The sequence below is a fragment of the Natrix helvetica genome, assembly GCF_964273705.1.
Source record: "Natrix helvetica genome assembly, chromosome: 1".
In the NCBI taxonomy this organism is placed as follows: Eukaryota; Metazoa; Chordata; class Lepidosauria; order Squamata; family Natricidae; genus Natrix; species Natrix helvetica.
This window is the reverse complement of record NC_138548.1, coordinates 297,146,091-297,162,491: the sequence shown is the minus strand read 5'-3', so window position 1 is coordinate 297,162,491 and position 16,401 is coordinate 297,146,091. Positions and strand designations below refer to the sequence as shown.

Genomic DNA, 16,401 nt, shown 5'->3' with positions numbered 1-16,401 from the left:
GACCTATACTGTTCCTTTCATAGGTTTCTGTACTGTCAATATAGATTTAATTTTCTCAATTGTTAAAAGATGATCATCCTTTGACACCCTCTGGCTCAATTAGCAATGATTGACAAAACAGTGTGATGAAGATATCAGGCAGATTTGAGTCAGCTTTTATGATTCCCATATATTATAGCTCTTCTGTGATGATATATTTCTGATATATACTTCGTACAGAGTAGTCCTAAGTAATGTCTTAGGAGCAAAAAGTATTGTTCTTACATGGGATTACTAGTTGGGTACTTCTGGCCTATGGGATTTCTGGAAATATTTCACTGACATTTCAAAGTATGCAATCAAGGAAATCCAACTTCTGTGATGGGGGTGATTTTTTTTTTCTCCACAAATAAGCATCACATTAACTGTATGATGATAGAAGCTGTAATACATTATATCAGGAACTGGGGGGAAAGGTCTGGGAAAAGAAAGTAGCTTGTGGGGTATATTGCACATTTGGAGATGATGAGTGGGTGGATGGGTGGATAGATATAGTAGATGGATGGATGGATGGATGGATGGATGGATGAAGAGAGAGATGGAGGAATGCATAGATAGAGACAGTGTGTGAAATGGGTGACTGGGTAGATAGATAGATGATAGATAGATAGATAGATAGATAGATAGATAGATAGATAGATAGATAGATAGATAGATAGATAGATAGATAGATAGATGATAGATAGATAGATAGATAGATGATAGATAGATAGATAGATAGATAGATAGATAGATAGATAGATAGATAGATAGAAAATAGATAGAGACAGACAGACAGACAGACAGACAGACAGACAGACAGACAGACAGACAGACAGACAGACAGACAGATAATAGTTTCTAGGTGTCTGGTTTCTGCAGAAGCAACTGATTTTTTAATACTTTTTGCGCATTTTTGCACTCTAGTGGGGAATAACTCAGCTTGGCAGGCAAGCACTCTGCTTATCGGTTCATGAGCAACTTTCCAGAGGGTGTCTCCTGTCACATAAAAATGAGGAAGCTGTAAAAAGAGGAATGAGTTGAATGAACCAGTGTGTGTGAAAGAGCTACAAAATCCATTCTTGGGTTGTCAGTTTCTTGCAAACATCAAAAGGAAAAATGTGTCCCCTAGAGCCAATGTTCCTGATTGTCACTCCACTCAGCTGCATTCACACACACCCCTCTGCGTATTGCCCAGAGGAGGGGTTTAACTGGGGAAGACGATGCAGAACTGAACAGAAAGAAAACTACTAGGAGGCAGGCAGAATGCAATGTATGTCTCTGTGTGTGCACGCACATGCAAATTGGAGCAGCCCTTTCAATGAGGCTCAGTGGAGTAATGTTATTTGGAGGAAGTCAGGCTACGTCATTAATAGTCTGTGGATACTCGCTCTAATTGATCGTTATGTTTATGGATTTTGTTTAGCAGGAGACCTATTAATTTTCCCAATCCCAACCACCCTTTTTACTTTCTTATTTCGAGCAGTCTTACGATAAGAGGACTGGTATTCCTAGGAATCTGTGAGAAAAAGGTGCTCTGCAGGAACCAATGGACAGTTTTTGCCCTGAAGGATGTAAATAGTTAATTTCCCCATAGGTCTGTCCTAGCTGTGCAGCTTTCTAACTTGTTCATAAATGATCTGGTACCACAGTAGAGGAGCAAAAAGATCCAGTTTGCAGAAGTTACATTATCCTGAACCATCAAAAGGATTGGGAACAGTTTCAAAAAAATAGTGAATGAGAAACAGGGCAATATTGTACTTGCAAATATTCTGTTAATGGCAGAAAGTGAAGAGGAACTAAAGAGCCTCTTGACGCAGGTAAAGAAGGAGAGTGCAAAAGTTGGCTTGAAACTCAACATTAAGAAAACTAAGATCATGGCATGCAGCCCTCTCAATTCCTGGCTAATAGACGGGGAAGAAATTGAAGTAGTGACAGATTTTATTTTCCTGAGCTCCAAGATCACCACAGATGGGGACAGAAATTAAAACATGCTTGCTCCTGGGAAGGAAAGCTATGGCAAATCTAGACAGCATACTAAAAAGCAGAGACATCACCCTGCCAACAAAAGTGTGTATAGTTAAGGCTATGGTTTTCCCAGTTGCAATGTATGGCTGTGAAAGTTGGATCATAAGAAAGACTGAGTGCCAAATATTTGAGGCCTTTGAACTATGGTGCTGGAGAATCCCTTGGACTGCAAGGCGATCAAACTGGTTAGTCCTAGAAGAGATCAACCCTGACTGCTCTTTAGAAGGCCAGATCCTGAAGATGAAACTCAAATACTGTGGCCACCTAGTGAGAAGGAAGGACTCAATGGAGAAGAGCCTAATGCTGGGAAAGATTGAGGGCAAAAGAAGAAGGGGACAACAGAGAATGAGGTGGCTGGATGGAGTCACCGGAGCAGTAGGCATGAGCTTAAATGGATTCTGGGGGATGATAAGAGGATAGAAAGGCCTGGAGGAACATTGCCCATGGGGTCGCAACAGGTCATACATGACTCTGCAACTAACAACAACAACAACAAAATATTCTTTGAAGAAGAAAAAAAGTCTAACTCCAAAGGGGAAGCATTGTGCCTATTCATATCGTGACTATGTTTCAACAACCTGTGACCACAAATTAGCCAATTACATTTTAGCCTAGAGCATTGCACAAATCCATAATGGGCTCATTCTTCGGTATATCATACACACCAAGAAAAGTGGGTTTATACAGTAAACTATGGTTGTTAATCATATTGTACAAATATGAAACCTAGTTGGCATACGAAGGTAACAACTCTTGCTTAGACAGTTTTAACAGGGGTTAAGCAATTTCCTGGGAGAATCAGAGTCCTCGCAGAGTTGGGCAAATGGGGCCAAGTGCTATAATGTGAATCATATCATGATGCAAAAATGTTGACACCCACATGACTTCTATGCGAGTCCAACGTCAAAGGCTTCTTATCATGATGGCTGTAAGCGGTTTTCTGATTATTCATAGTGTCACTTTGATTAACAATTGATGGGGAGCCACAACAGGAAAATATTTCATCTTTATTCCCTGTTTGTGACTTTCTTAGAGACTATTATAACAGTATTTACACATAGCATCGCTACATGTTTCGCTGAACAAGCCATGCAGACTTTACATTAAGCTCTAATGGATGCTATCAAGTGTCTTGCTAAGCCCAGAAGAACCCACCACATTGTGACTTAGTATCATGAGTGAAGTAGGCTTATGAGATACAGGATGCTGGAGCTCACACTTTCCAATCGACCTTTGTAGAGAAAGCATACTACTTGCAGATGTAGATGTGTTTCAGTACGTCAGTGCTGAAGAAGTTCCTGCCATCACCCAAACCACCACTTCTCCTGATAACGCAAAGAGCCAGTGCTCTGTGTTTAAAAAAATTGGACTGCATGTTAAGGTAGTCCAACATTTCATTTAGTGTCCATTCCAAGTTACAACGGCACTGGAAAAAGTGACTTATGACCATCGCAGCATCCCCAACGTCACATGATTTACATTCGGATGCTTGACAACTGATTCACGTTTACGACGGTTGCCGTGCCCCATGATCATGTGATCCTCTTTTGCAACCTTCTGACAAGCAAAGGGATTCGGGAAACCAGATTCATTTAACAAACAAACTTAAAGTTAATTTAAGAACTGCAGTGATTCACTTAACAAATATGGCAAGAAAAATGGGGCGGAACTAAAAAATTTCTCACTTAGCAACATACATTCTGGGCTCAATTGTGATCGTGAGACTACCTGTATAATACTTTAGCCCACTATATCATGGGGGTCTATCCATCAAACAGGGGTCTATCCATCACTACTGCCTCCCTACATTTTATCACAATTTAACTCTGTAAATCAGTTTATGGAGAGAGACAGACAGACAGACAGACCAAGCTTATTTATTGAAATTTACAGAGAAAAACATATTTAACTAGGTTTAAGATGCATTATTTTAAAACAAGGGGAATTATTAAAAATAATCATTATTGTTTACAAAGAGTCAAGTAATTGTCTCATCATTTTTAGCCCTTGAAATCAATGATATGGGAAGAAGGAATCTTAAGGTAGAATTGTAACTTAATGCATGTGTGTCAGTTGAATCTTTGCTATTAAAAATCATGATAGAATTCAATATTTAAGCTCTAATAGGAGGTACAGCAGCAGAATACCATGACTCTGCATTGCCCATCCTTGAGGCAATCTAGCATTGCTGACTGGTTTACTCTCCAGAGCTTGTTTGATCTAGATCAGGAGTTGGGAACAATGACCCTTTTATGACATGTGGACTTCAGCTTCCACAATGCTGGCTCAGAATGCTGAATTCTGGGAGTTGAAGTCCACAAGTCATAAAGGGGCCTTCATTCCCCAGCTCTGATCTAGACAATGAATCCAATTGTTGCATTTTTGCATTCCTGAATACGTGTATGTGTACATGGGTGTGTGGGTGTGAGTGTGTGTGAGAGAGAGAATTATACCTTCATGTATGAAGGTATAAACATGTAGTGCAACAATCCATGTTTTAGGCAACTTGGTAAATTTGTATCTCTGGAACCATTGCAAGTTAGCATTGCTTTCTTCAAGGTCTCTATTATGATGATGAAGAAAAGTTCTTTCTCTCTCTTTTAATCTTCCTTTGTTCTCTTTGAAAGTCGATTCTCTCGGCTGCTCTTACATCATGAAAAAGAATAGGATCATGTGTCCCTTTATCATAATCATGAAGATACTGGCATGTCATTGTTCCTTGTTTGAATAATTTGCTCACATATGATGTATGCTAATGGAGGGTGAAGGAATCAAACCAATGTCAGCACCTGAACCAAAACCTTTAACCTACCAAGGTCTCCAAACTCAAGTTACCCTCTGTATTAGCTTAGCTTGCCTAGACATTTAGACATAATTCACAATAAAGAGCACGAATTAACAAATGAATTAAGTGAAAGAAAAACTGTTACATTGTAAGGCTGTGAAGCTAAAAGAGATAGGAGGAGGATGTAACAAATTGCTATGGAGCAATGGAAATAAAAGAGTAGATTGGAAATAAATGAATGCAAATAAAAAATAGATTTATTTTACTTTTTAGTCCTTGGTTATGAATGAATGGGCTAAAATATGCATCAGAAAGTTTCATTTAGTGCTATAGGATGTTGTGGGTAGCAGCTTCTACAGGATAGAAAAGGGGCAGAGTGACACAAATGGTATTGCGGTACAAACCCTGCCCCTTTGCAGGGGCATCGAAAGAGAAATGCTCATGGTGTACCACTGCAATACAGTGTTTATTGTTCTAACAAAATATTGCATACTTTGGTTGAAAGTAGGATTCCATGTGTTACTATTAGTTGCATGCTATGCATCATTGAATTGTAATAATGGAAGAACCAAAAGTAATTGGGGGTGGGGGGGAGATAATGCAACATTCTGAAATAATATGATCCAGAGGGAAAGAGATTGTTTTAGGTGACATGATTGAGTGGGGGGGCACAAGACAAGATAGCAAAGGAAGTGACTGATTCTAAAGATCTCAAAATGAATTTTAAAAGGTGAGTGGTGAGCATCTGGTTAGATAATGATGTAGAAGGAACTCACATTAGGAGAGATTTTCCTTTTTACTTCAAAAACTATAAAGTAAAAAAAATGAATCAAAAGTGATGTAAAATTACCCTGTATTCCTTTTTTAAAAAAACTGTTTTATAAGTTTTTGATTGCACAAAAATAGCTAGAAGCGTGCCCAGAAGACATACAAATGGTAGTAGATCAAAGTAGCAAATGGATACAAGCTTCTTTTTTCATTTGTTCTTTTAAGCTGTTCTGATTTCCCAACTAAAAGACTGTCTAGTCGCATTTCAGCCTTCCAGTACTGGCCATAAATATAGATGTGGCTTGTATGAACTGACACTTAATTATTATGCCAACATCCATGCTATTCTTTGTCCATCTTTTTAGCAGAACCAGCTCAGCCCAAGACGCTGTGGAATCTTGAAAAGAACATTGAAGTATCCTTATTCTCTTAATAATGAAATGGTTGAGTGCTCTCACCCTAAGACTTCCCCCTTAAAAGCTCTACCAGCTAAACAGTAAGACAGGCCCTGTAGTGATAGCTCCAGCCTTTTTCTAAGTTCACAGTATGTTGAATGCAAGTTCTCATTTTATCTCTCTCTTTGCTTAATGCAGGTACATTCAAGGGGCCTCATCTCCAAAAGACATGGTGATCATTGTGGATGTGTGAGTATTTTTCCCCTACAATTTTCCACGTGTCATGTTTTCAGACTGTATCTTATTGTTTGTATAATGCTAAAAGGGACACGGTGGCTCAGCGGCTAAGACGTTGAGCTTGTCAATCGGAAAGGTTTCAATCCCTAGCGCTGTATAACGGAGTGAGCTCCCGTTACTTGTCCCAGCCTCTGCCAACCTAGCAGTTCGAAGGCATGTAAAAATGCAAGTAGAAAAAAATAGGAAACACCTTTGGTGGGAAGGTAAAAGCGTTCCATGCACCTTCGGCGTTTAGTCATGCCAGCCACATGACCACAGAGACATCTTCGGACAGTGCTGGCTCTTCAGCTTTGAAATGGAGATGAGCACCACCCCCTAGAGTCAGGAACGACTAGCACGTGTGCGAGTGGAACCTTTACCTTTACCTTTTTATAATGCTAAAATCCTTGAAATGAGTTTGGAGGCCCAGTGGGCAGGAGGGACTGTCTCCACAGCATAAGATCATTATGGAAAGGAATTATAACATATACCTGGTGCTTCAGATATGAGGGCAATCTGACTGTAGCAGCTGTCCTCGCATTAGTTACTCTGGTGGATTTGGCTGATCGGCTGAGCAAGAGGGTGACTTTTTCCTCCCTCACAGCCAATATATACCTCTCCCAAAGCTCTACACAGATAGCAGTGAGCAGACAGGAGTGGGCCATTCTTTCATCAAGGCTGGAACAGCCTAAAATTTGCTATTTCCCTTACCAATCTGCACCCTGTTTGTAGTGCCCAGGTGTATTCAAACAGCATTGGTGGTGGTGGTGGTAGGGAATCTAGGCCTGACCAAGTTTTTGCCTCTCCCATCTTATACTAAACAAAAACAAGGGTTACTTTAAATTTCTCCTTTGTTCTTGCTTCAGTCTTTGGACTGCATAATCCCTTGTCTAAGTCCCTTCTTAATGACTCTTTCAAGGTCAGCTGTAAATTCCTTTTGGGAATTTAGTGAGCAGTGGGCTGCAGTCTTTTGCAGCCGAGCTGGGATATATTGCTTCAATATTTTGAAGGCACAGATATGTATGAGAGGAAGGTTAGATGCAATCAGCACATATGCTAAAAACCATTTTGCTGGAAAATCAATCCTATTTAATTTGGCATAACTTATTCCTAAATAAACAGCAATAAGGCTGGAAAACTTAAAGCCACAAGTCTATCCATATTGATTTGCTGAACCCAGGGATCTCCCCTTTTACCTTCCACCTCTTCCAACAAAGGATTAATTCTCACAGCTATGACAGAAGTGCCTAGGACAAAGGTGGAAGAATCTTAACATTTGATCCTACACTTATTTACTCAGGTCCCAAGTACATTTAGTGGCATGTGCTTACTAATCAACTAGTTTTTTTATTTTTTATAAAGATTTTTTTTATTTTTGAATAAACACAAACAGACAAAACACACGCACACACAAAACCACAAAACCATCTTCCATTACAAATTGTATAAAGTGTATCAATTGGTTGCAAACACTTCCATGCATCCCTTCCACAGTCATCACCTACAATTCATATCAAATCATATATTTTAAATCAAATATATTTATATATATATTACTATCATCATACCTCAACCTTCATTTGACTATAATTGCTTGTACGTCCTTTTATATAAAACCACATAATGGCATTCCATTAGCTCTTCCCAATATCATCCAGTAACATTACATCTTTATAACATGTTCTAAATAAAAATTGGTTATATTTAATAACAGAGTTTCTAAACCTCCTTTCATAGTCACCATTTCCAATTTATATCAAATTTCCTCTTATCAAACCAATACATATATATATATATGCATTATTATCATTATCAATCAATTATTTAACTGTATCTATTACCACTTCATTTTATACATTATGCTCAAAATTAACTAAATTTGACTTAATTTTTTTATTATAAGCTTTCATTACATCAACCTGTGTCTTTCCAGTAATAGTGCAGTCTTATGTCTCTTGCCATTTGTGGCATTAGTATTCTGGTTATTTCCTTAGTAAGTTTTGTATGGACTTCTCTTCGCAACTTATTGCTTATTGCATATCTTGTATAAGCTCGAAACCCTCCATCTGCTTCTTCGATCAGCTTATCTTTGGTTATCACTAGTGTTTCTGACAAAATTTGGTTTGGTTATCACTAGTGTTTCTGACAAAATTTATATTTAAGAATTCTATCAATTCTTCTCTCTTTTCTTCTTCTATACGTTGATATCTGGGGTAGAGCTCCAGTCCACCTATCTCCCCTTTCCATATTCCATTCTTTCCATTTCCAATCACGCTCAATTCACTGTCAGTATCAACAATTTTCTTGTCTCTTTGTTTATTTTTTCCTTCAGTTTTTAGAACTCTGACCTCCACTTTCATTTGATGAACATCCTCAATTTTTCCATCAAATTTTACTGTTCTACGATCTATGTTCTCCAAGCTCTTCTCAATTTTCTCTGTTACTCCTAATAATTTTTGAATTTCAAACATAATCTTTTGCAATGTTAAGGTTTCTTTTTCATGTTGTGCCATTCTTCCAACTTGTAAACACTGCCACTCTGGCATTCAAAACTTTTTATTAAATTTAAAGCAAGTTCATTTATAATCTTTCAAGACAAGGCTTTGTTTTCACTCCAGCTCCCAAAGAGCACCTGTATAAACAACCCATGCTCTTCTCACTATCACACTCTGTAAACAAGCTGAGGAACCTTGAAATGCAAAGTCAAATGATCAAAGAGAAAAAAGAAAAGACAATATTTCCAAGCCTCCAGCCTCCAAGTGGCAGTGTTACTTCCTTTCCCTCTGTTATTACAGCCCTCTTTGTATTCCTTTTATATTCCAAGCTTAAAGAAAACTAAATTCTTAAATGGAGCAAAAAAAAGCCCATCCAATCCAGCATTATAAAAATAAGGAAAAAGATTTTAATCCATAGGTATAAAAAAAAAGAATATAAAAAGTAGAAGAAAAACTAATCCGTTCAATTTAAAGAATAGGAAACATTTGCTCCATCTGTAAAAGAATTTTTTTTTAAAAAAAGGATAACACACTGCCTAATGTAGCTTAATTTCGCTGCTTGTTCTCTTCTATTTTCAAATTTAATTTAGCTTTAATTTTTTTTGGGGGGTAGTCTTTTTTATAATAATAAGATTTCCTCACTAGAGGGACATGCTTTCTCTTTCTGTTTTCCTCCCATTCCGGAGCTGTCCCAACTTCAGCAGCTTCAATGGCTGCGCTTCTGTCGCCAGCAAAAAGAGATTCTCCTGGATCAATCAGGGACTTTGTGGTGTCCCTGAGATCAGTAGGATGTACTCTTCCCTGTCACCATCTCTTCAAGACGGTTTAGGTTCAAAAGGACCATCCAGCAGCAAAAGTTTCGACTGTGATCTTGGAGCTCCAAGATTGCACATCGTGTCATTGCGACATCAGTTCCTCCTTCCCTAATCAACTAGTTTTTAAACTACGGCCTACGGGTGGATTTTTTTTTAAAGCTTTGAATCTGAGATGGGTTCGAGTATAATGTATAATTATCAAATGCTGTTGCTAAAAACTACTGAGTATAGACAGAATAATGTTTCTGTCAAGCAAGGGCACTGGTGAAACAGTCTGAAATCTGAGGGGAGGAATATGCCCACACTAATCTGAACTGGATCATAGTGCTGGGGTGCTCACCCCAATGCATAGTGGCTCGACAGAAGTGTGATTGACAGAATGGGCATTAAAGTACATCAGAAGGTACTCATGGTTAAGCTCCTACAGTTTGTTGCCTGTTAATGAGGGAAAGCATTTTGAACATAGAACAGCTAAGAGCAATCCTAAGGTGTCTCAGATATGGATTAGCAGCAAGATGAAGGCCACCTCATGAGGTCACAGTACAGGAGATATGTTGCTATGTCATGCTTTTGGAAATGAGTAAAGACTCTTAATGAAAGACATGTTCATTGAGCTCTACCTTATCTTCTGTTACAGGAGTGGCAGCGTCAGTGGCCTGACACTGAAGCTGATGAAGACCTCAGTCTATGATATGTTGGACACCCTCTCAGATGATGACTACGTTAATGTTGCTTCTGTGAGTAGCCAGCCTGCGGTGGGAAATTAAGGGTCAATGACAGAGGCAGCTTTCCACCAACATGGCATCCACTAGTTTGGCATTGACTAGATTGAGAAGTCTAATTAAAGAGATAATAAATGCTAATATTCATAGTAGTCTGTTGTGACCCAGCAGGATCCTTTGCAGCTGCTGAGCGACTCAGATAGCTACGAACTCTATGAGTCGGCTATGGAGGAGGTGGAGGACCCTGGGCGGGTTCAGACGCAGAGCAGGGTCCAGAGAGGCTGGTTGGTCACCAGGAGGCACCTGAGGCATGGAGCAGTGGGAAGGATCAGAGGGAGTTTGTCCCTGACGCCCAGCAGAGAAGGGCGGAGAAATGAAGGCAACAGCTGCTCCGGAGACAAGCTCCTAAGAGATAATGAAGCTCAGGTGGTTGTGGCATGGCCCCTCCCAAGAGCTTATATAAGGGAGATTTTGGGAGGAGACTTCTTTCAGGACACAACCGTTCATATTACTCTGGAGAACTCTTTGTCTGATCTGCCTTGTGTGTCTGTTTGTAATCCAGCTGGAGAAGCTCTTGTTTGTATCTGTTGGAGTCTGGGTTGCTGCCAACATCTTGTCTGTGAGTCAGGTTTGAGCTTTCAGCCAGCAAGATTAGAGGACTGTCAATAAAGTGTTGCAGACAGCTAAACCTGTGTCGGCGTTCATTACCAGACGGAGGGGGGGTCAGAACAGTAGCCCATAGCCCATTTGTTATGAACCAATAAGTTGGCTATATTTGCTTTTATATCTTTGGTAATGCAATGCTGAGTAATGCCTCAGTCCAGATTTTTTAAAAAATGGAATGCAGACCAAGAGAGTTTGGCAATTTGTGCTATTCACACAAAGGAAGTAAGATACAGAATCTAATTGTTCTTCATTGTAGTGTCATCCATGGCAATAATTGATGGGTTTCTCTATTACGTATAGATTCTCTTAATTACATTATAGATATAGGTACATGCGTATACCTATAACTATAAAAACACACACATATTCTTTCTTACATAAAAATGCATGGTCAATTTAGGAAAGAGCAGATTGAGTGACACTAAATTGTACTACAACCTATTGATAACCAATGTGTTATAACTGTGTATATATTTAGAATTCACAGCTGCATCCCTCTATTCTGACATAGGTATGCCCAAAGTCTACAGGTTTATAAGCTAACCATAAGAAACTATCAGGTGTATTATGGCAATTCCTACATGCCTAAAGATAGTGAAAAAGAAAGCTTGTAAGAAATCTTTGCTCTCTAAGGATGTTGGAAAGCTTCATTTATCTGAATTTGAATAGATTGAAAATTTTCACAATCCAGACTGTTAGACACGTTTTTCGTTAGATTTTGCACTTCTCTGGATTTTGCAGCACATTTTCCCCACAATCCAGTCCACCCTCATCTAGAACATTTGACTGAAAGAGTGTCAAATACTGCAATAGTAATAATATACAATGATATATAATCATTTACATTGGAATAAAAACTGCACCCCAACGCATGCTGTAAATGCTTGAGAATACATTGCCAGTGTAGATTATTGTTTTTGTCAATTAGTCCATGAGTTACGATCACAATTGAGCCCAACACTTATGTTGCTAAGTGAAACATTTGTTAAGTAAGATTGTCCCATTTAATGACTTTTCTTGCCACATTTATTAAGGGAATCACCGCAGTTGTTAAATTAGTAACAGGCTTGTTGAGTGAATCTGGTTTCTCCATTGATTTTGCTTGTCAGAAGGTTGCAAAAGGTGATCCCATAACTCTGGAACACAGCAATGAAAATCAGTTGCCAAGCATCCACATGTCAGTCACGTGGCCATGGGAATGCTGCAACGGTCATAAGCGTGAAAAATGATCATACACTTTTTTCAGTGCTGTTGTAACTTCGAAAGGGCATGGAGTGAACTGTTGTAAGTCAAGGACTACCTGTAGTACAATTTTGGAGAAGATGATGGTTCGCAATTCATACTGGAGTCAATCTGTTTAGCTCACATAAATTCAGCTTATACCAGCGGCAGGCATGATAGTCCAGGGGACAGGAAAGTGAAGATGAAAGAACCAACCACTCAGGATCAAGATAAGTATTTCTAGACTAGCAGCAAAACAAGTGAATGATCAAAGCTGTTGTCCTGGATTTGATGGTGTGCATTTATTGCCTGCTCTTGCACTTAGCAGCCTCTAGGAGTTAAAGCTTCTCTAGGAAACGAGTGGCTGAAAGCATTTCAAACCAAAATGCCACATCAGCCCTACAAAAACAACCATGCTCTTTATTTGCCTGATTTGTTTCCTTGTACAACACCGGGGTGGGGGGGAGAGGGAGAGATGCCCGTCAGAGGCCTTGGCTTCTGCCTCGTGCACCTCCTGCAGCCCAATTCCCCATTTCTGTCACCTTTCCTTTTCCCACACTCCTGACTGTTCTTTGCCTTTGATCGATTGCAAATGACAAAACACACCTGCAAGAAATAAATTGCATCCTCCTCCTCCTGCCATTTCCTCTGTGTCAGCTTTGACAAACTGTTTGGCTTGCACAGGGTGATTCTTTTTGGTGGAAGTTACAGGGAGGGCGGGGGAGGGATGGGGCAAAGCCAGCAGGTATGACAAGGATGAGGAAAAGGAAAGCTTTGACTGAGAGAATGATGGCTCATGAAAGAAGCCGGGCCCTTTCCTGGATCTGGGTTGGATTAAGGTTAGTTTACAGGCAGGAACACGTGGTGGGTTATGGATCAAGGATGGAGTTGAAGGCTTCAGCAAAGCTGAGCTCCTTTTAGAAGTGTCTTCCCAAGCTGCTGCCTCCAACTGGATGGATACATGAAAAGGAACATCTAAGGATCACAGCCACTTCTTCAACAGCCTCTTTCTACCTGTTACATTCTTGTCCCTAATCTAAAAATAGAGGGTCCTTTTTACCTGTTCTTCCCTGCTCTCCTAATCCACTGGCAAGTGTAAAGCTTCTGGAACAGGGGAGGTGTTCTTTCATCTCTGCTGTGGCTTGAAGGAAGTAAGGAACAATCTAAATGTACTTAAACCTATCTGTGAATGACATTCAGCTCTCTAGCAAACATATGGAGCTTTATGGGAAAGGAAGAGGACTCAGCCATTCAAACTGAAAAGCCTTCCTTTTCTTTAAAAAAAATCAGCTGAAGGAAGAATAAAGCTTGCCTCTCTTCCAAGTGCCCTATAGTTGTTTGAGACAGGGTATTTTTTTTGGAAGAGGGAGGTGTCTTGCTTCCCATCCCTCCTTATCTATTCAATAAGGACTGGCAGAACCAGTGGTGGGTTGCAGGCCGTACACCCCGGTATGGGCATAACGGAGCCTGCCTGGAGCACCGGATACCCTTCCGGTACAGTGCTCCGGAGGGCCGCCCGAGCTCCTTACCAGTCTTTTAAGTCTTCGGCACTTCTGCGCACGGCGCATAGAGCACCTGTGTGATACTCCACTGAGCAGCTGGAGCGTCATGGAGTTCGTGGAGGCGGTAAAATGCATGTGCATGCTGCGCGCATCCATGTGGACGACACCGGGCCCGTTCCAACCATACCCGTTGGAACGGAATCCGGAACCCACCACTGGACAGAACTGTAGGCTTTCCAACTCTCCATCCCTTATTCTAGAATGGGCTTAATTGTCAATAAACTTTCAACCATGATTTACCAAGTTCTGATACTTCATTGCAGACAAAACTTAAGCCACTATATCAGAATAATCTGCCTGCTATGTTATCTCACAGTCACGGAGTATGTACTGTATGTATGCATGTATATTTGCTCCATAGTTTAAATTCTAGACTTTCCCCCTCCCCCTCTTCTTTCCAATTTAATGGACCTTTGGCTATTCTTTTCAAGGTCACAGCTGGAATGTGTTGACACTAATGTCACTAGCCTGAGAACCACTGATCAGTCTTACACTAGCTTTCTTCTGAAGATAGGAAGGAATGGTACGGTCACAGCTTCAAGAAATGCTCTCGGTAGCAAGGATGGGAAGTGACAGAGAGACGGAGAAAGCAGGTGTTGCTTGTAGAACAGCACAAGGAAATGAATGACTTGATGCCCTTTGCCCTTGCTGACTGACAAGTACTTGACCGGACCTTAAGCTAAACTGGTCCCAATGGCCAAAGCAGCTGAGGAAGGGTGTCTTCAGTGATGAAGATCCCACTTTCTAAGAATGGTTCTGTAGCCTCATGCCTGTTGAATATCAGAAAACAAATAGGAGCATGGTTTGTATAATACTCATCCTATACATGCACTGACACTGATATCTGTTTGTTTATTATTCCATCCTTTAAGATTTTTCTGCCTCTTAAGCCTTAAAGGGACAGATCCTATGTACAGTATGCATAGTATGTATACATGTGAAGTGAAGCTGGCAGTGGATTCTTGGCACTGTGGGAACACTCTTTCATATGCCCCCAAAACAAGAAAAATCTAAAATATCATTCACATATATGTATGTATGTATATATGTATGTATGTATGCATGTATGTATTGGGGTCTTTTCCCATGTATGATTATATATATTCCCATGTATGTGTGTGTGTGTGTGTGTGTGTGTGTGTGTGTGCGTGCGTGTGTGTGTGTGTGTGTGTGTGTGTTGTATTTGTGCTGATAAATATAAAAAGGCAACATTAAAAATAAAAATATGGTTTTCTGCCTGGATGGTCTTCTGTGATGAGCTGAATGATAGAAAGAGGGAGTAGTGAGCTCCCTTCCATATTTGGGCATACCAGGGGTTGTAACACAAATACATAGATATATATATATATAGATCGACTTTTAGGACAAGATGAACTTATTTAGTATGTTTCTACACTTCATTTATAAAGTTCAGAGGACTTTTTATTTTAAATTTAAATTATTAAATGGAGCCTGGTTACAGCACCAGACTAGAGGCCTGGAGACTGTGAGTTATAGTTCTGCTTCAGGCATGAAAGCTGGCTGGGTGACTTTGGCCTAGTTGCTGTCTCTCAGCAAAACTCATTTTGCAGGATTGCTAATGTGGGGAAAATAGGAGAGAGAAAGAGTAGCACTAAGTGTATTTGCCACCTTAATTTATTTATAAAAATACAAAATATGGAATAAAAACAGTCAAATAATCTTAAACCCTGACACTTCAGCAAGAAATGAATAGACCTCGGCTTGAGAAGAGCAAACTTATGACATCCCTACCTAAATGGAAGGCACTAAATTGAAATTTGTCAGTGGTGCCATGATTTTAAAATTCAGTTCAGATCCAGATTTCTGTTGAACTAATATTCTTTTGAACTAATATAACTAATGCTTATTTAGTATCCTATGACAATCACTAAGTTGTATCTTATAATTTATGATGAATGTATTTTTACAATGACTCTGATCATGATTTATCACTTATTGTTTGTATGTACACTGAGAGCTTATGCACCTGAGACAAATTCTTTGTGTGCCCAATCACACTTGGCCAATAAAGAACTCTATTCTGTTCTATAAGAGCATCCAAGAGCCAAGCCTGAACTGTAATTAGTTGACATGCCAATTTTTCCATCTGCCATGAGTTACTGGTTTATTACTGAATCCCCAGCTGTCATAATCCTAGCCACATCAGGAACAAATAGCAAGTGTACCCGTTTTTAATTCAAAACCTGATCCTGAGAGTAAAAGACAGGGAGAAAGCTGGAGGAATTGCCTTCTAAGTACTTTTCAGTTTTGTACTACGTATTTTAGGGTAACTTCCCGAATACAATAAAATAGCAGAGTTGGAAGGGACCTTGGAAATCTTCTAGTCCAACCCCCTGCCTAGGCAGGAAACCCATCAGGAATCTTGTTCTTCTCCCCCTCAATAAAGTCCTGTAATATTGCTCTTTTAATAAATTAAGGCACACCATGAAAGAAAGTATATAAACTCCATCATTCTCTGTAACCCTATCATGTGCCTGTTGACTGGCAGAAACATGGCTGGCCTAATTAACAAGTCTAGCCTCGTTACTTTTGCTGGATCACTGCCTTCTAAATTAATGTTCTGTATTTCCAGCAAACTAAGCCATAAGCATAAATGAGTGGGTTTTTTTTTTTTTCAGTTCACCTGCTG

At 39.7% G+C, this 16,401-nt stretch overlaps 1 protein-coding gene across 2 annotated transcripts in view; it reads left to right on the top strand.

The window, feature by feature from the left end:
- The window catches only part of CACNA2D2 (calcium voltage-gated channel auxiliary subunit alpha2delta 2), a 677,428-nt gene that overhangs the window by 538,920 nt on the left and 122,107 nt on the right, over nucleotides 1-16,401 (top strand). For both annotated transcript variants that reach the window (XM_081936759.1, XM_081936758.1), the window contains exons 9-10: nucleotides 6,193-6,243; nucleotides 10,218-10,317. In XM_081936759.1, coding sequence (XP_081792885.1) covers nucleotides 6,193-6,243; nucleotides 10,218-10,317 — 151 coding nt within the window. The remainder of the gene's footprint in view (nucleotides 1-6,192; nucleotides 6,244-10,217; nucleotides 10,318-16,401) is intronic.